General features: G+C 49.1%; 1 protein-coding gene across 1 annotated transcript; it reads left to right on the forward strand.

Annotated features, from left to right (window-relative positions):
- Positions 1-1,118: 1,118 nt before the first annotated feature.
- Positions 1,119-2,303, forward strand: LOC147427830 (uncharacterized). The gene has a single exon (XM_086497314.1). The coding sequence runs from the start codon at positions 1,119-1,121 to the stop codon at positions 2,157-2,159; it is 1,041 nt and encodes a 346-aa protein (XP_086353440.1). The 3' UTR covers positions 2,160-2,303.
- Positions 2,304-3,242: the final 939 nt, after the last annotated feature.

Below are 3,242 nucleotides of genomic sequence, written 5' to 3' on the forward strand. Positions count from 1 at the left end.
GTAAAGGGCTCTCTCTCTCTACAAAACGGAGTAAAGGGACACAAAGTAAAGGGCCGCGATCCTCAGGATTAAGTGGCATAGGCATGGGAGGGTGGGATCTACGACGGGGGCATTGTGAGCCGTAGATCTGGAATGCGGGTACCCTAGATTATTTTTGTAATCTAAGATAAAAAGTAATCTAGAGTACCCGCATTTCGAAAGTAATATTTAAGATATCCCATTTTGCGAGCGTTGGGTTTGAACCCTAGACCTCACCCATGAGAGGCGCATGCCCTAACCACTACGCCATGCGCGCGTTCTGAAACATGGGGGCCTTAATTTACTTAAAACATGTATGCAAAGCGACGAACACCGAAAGTAATCTAGGATACTTTAGATTTCGTTTTATTACAAAAAATAATATAAGGTACCTTAGATTACTTTCGGCGGCGTCACTGGGATCTACGGCCCACAATGCCCCCGCCGTAGATCCCAACCTTCCATGCCCGTGCCATTTAGTCCCGATAGGCCAGGCCGCACTAAACGTTTTGAAAGGTTTATAATGTTATTAATGTAGCCTGATTGTTAGTTTGCTTGGCATTGCGGTTGCATATTTTGCCCTAGGCCAAGCAACGCTCGCTCGCTCGCTCGCTCGCTCTCTCTCTCTCTCTCTCTCTCACACACACACACACACACAGCTTTCTAACTGGCCATAGTAAGTCTGCGCTCTCCTTTGCACACACACAAATCCAACCATCCCTCCTCACAATCACAAACACGAAAGTAGAACTGTGGCTATATATGGTTTTTTGTCAGCTATACTGATGGGAATATGCGTATGTAGAGCGCCAAGAATGTAAGGCTATGTCAGACCTTTGTATCTTTGTAGTTTGTAGAACTTTGTGCCTTTGTTAGCATTTGTATCTACCATTACCGGCGCTAGAAGAGTGCCAAACTGCCGCAGTGATATAGTATAGAAGTTTAGAGATTTAAAGACGTGATAAGAACAGGCAGAAAAGTCAATCCGGAACGTGATTTGAAGCGCGCTCTCTCTCTCTCTCTCTCTCTCAGGTGTGCCCTAACATTATAACATTAACGTGCCAGCAGCTCTCCGGCATCGCTAGCAAAATACTAGTCTGATGATGGAGGCGCTGCAAGCTGCTGCATCTCATGATCATCTGCTGAGTGCAGCTGATCCCAACTGCAGGTCCTTGCCTTGGACTCTTGCAGCCGCGACCATCACCTATGCACTCCTGGTCACCACCAGCTGGGCCATGGGAGGCGTTCGCCATGGCAGGCGCAGCGACGAGTCCTTCTTAGATCGCTTGCTGTGGAACGCCTTCACCACATTCTTTACGCCCGCTGAGGCCATTGACTTTATGTTCGACCAGGCGATGATGCTTCTGCTGGTCCGAGGCAACTATCTCAGCAGGGGCAAGCCCCTCTTCCCTCACCTGGAAGTGGCCATTAACCACCTCATTCTCAGCTCTTACCTGTATATCGAGGTCCCCCCCTCTCAAGACCCCGGCCCACACCTCCGCCGCTACCTCGTTAAGGACGACTCGATCTCCCTCAGCGCCCTGCACCCCCTTGAGCTCACCGTCAACGTTAATCCTGCAGATCTCTTTGGCCAAACCAATGCAACCAGTACCCCTCCCGACTATGGTAATCAGCCCAGGCAGTACCTTCTCCTCCCTGCTCCCATGTTTTTGAGCTATGAAAGCTTGCAAGAGAGGGAGACGCTGTTTCTGTGTGGGTTCCAGGCACTGCAGCAGGTGCCGGAGCTTTCCGCTATGGAGAAAAGAGCTCGACTGAGCTCCTTGAGGGTACTAGCAATGGTGCTGCAGGCAGGAGGGTATGTGCTGGGGGTGGTGGAGAGATGGACGCGCGGGCTGGGAGTTAGCCCGCTGGAGGCAATGCTGTGTATGTTTAGTGTGCCCATGCTCATTCAGGTTCTGCTGGAGCCTGCTGCTGCACGCCTCTCTCACGAGCGCCCTCTTCTGCTTCGCCTTCAGCCGTCCCAATTCACAATGTTCCGCGACGTTCCGCGGCTACCCGTTGACCACCAACATGTACATTCCTCTGAACTCGTCATTCCCTTCGTCTCTTTCATGTGCAAATTACTTTCTCCCCATCCTCTCACTTTACTTCACGTTCCATTATTATTGGCACTCGTGTAGCCTTTGTTCCCTCTCTACCCTCCTCATCTTTCTTCTTTTCCCAAAATCGCCTTTTATGGCTCCAAAGTACGACCTTCGCCATCATTTACAAGCCCTAGCGGAAGCCGATGGTCGCCGAAGACGAGCATTCGTCGACCTATTACGAAGTCCTCTCTTATTTCTTGGTCACTTGTCCACTTCTTTTAGTTCCCCCACAAGCAAACTACCACTTTGAGCCAAACTAGCCTTGCACACCAATCCACACATGAGCCCTCCTCTTGGGGTTGTCACGGCACCATGACAATGCGGGTGAGACTCTCCCTTCAATAAAATGGGAAGGCCTTGAAAGGCCCCCGTGTGAACCTCCACTCATACAATTGGCACATCACCGACCAAACAAAAACACCGTTTGAGAGTGGCCACCTCTTGCGCCACCATCTCCATGCAAAATAGCCCCATGGGCCGCCCCTCAACACCGCACGCAATGCCAAGAGCGTACACCATAATCGAGCTCTCTCTCTCTCTCTCTCTCTCTCTCTCTCTCTCCCCCCTTATACTTTACTAAAGGGAGTTTCCATTAGTTGTTTGAGCTCTACTATTCCTTGATTTTCTTTTGTTGTGGTAGCTTTGGCCTCCTTAGCTTTCTAGATCCGAGCCCAAGTCACCATTTTGTGACAGTTGAATTGAAGTTCAATCGTGTCAAGTGGTTCTCGAAGTTCAAACTTTTCCACTATCCTCATAGCCACTTTCTCAATTGTTGGCCTCAATGAAGGGACATCTATCTTCATCATCTCTTTCTTTTTCTGTGATGCGATGAAATGTCCTTCTGGTTGTGGAGGAGATTTTGGTGTGTTGGCGGCCTTATCTTGTGCAATATGCTGCTCTTCTAGATGTAGCAATTCTACTTTGAGTCGATCTTGTATTTCTTCTTCATTTTGAGATTCTAGATTTTGTTGTTTAACTTGAGAGAGAGGTTGTGTAGATGCTTGTCCTTTCTCAGGCATATTGGCAGGAGGTGGAGAAAGTGGTTTTGGAGCGGTGATCTAGCCTATTCCTTCTACTACATTTGTGGTGGATCTCTTGGGTTCCACTTCCCTCTTATTA

This window comes from Adiantum capillus-veneris, chromosome 23 (assembly GCF_014529385.1).
Source record: "Adiantum capillus-veneris isolate H3 chromosome 23, ASM1452938v2, whole genome shotgun sequence".
In the NCBI taxonomy this organism is placed as follows: Eukaryota; Viridiplantae; Streptophyta; class Polypodiopsida; order Polypodiales; family Pteridaceae; genus Adiantum; species Adiantum capillus-veneris.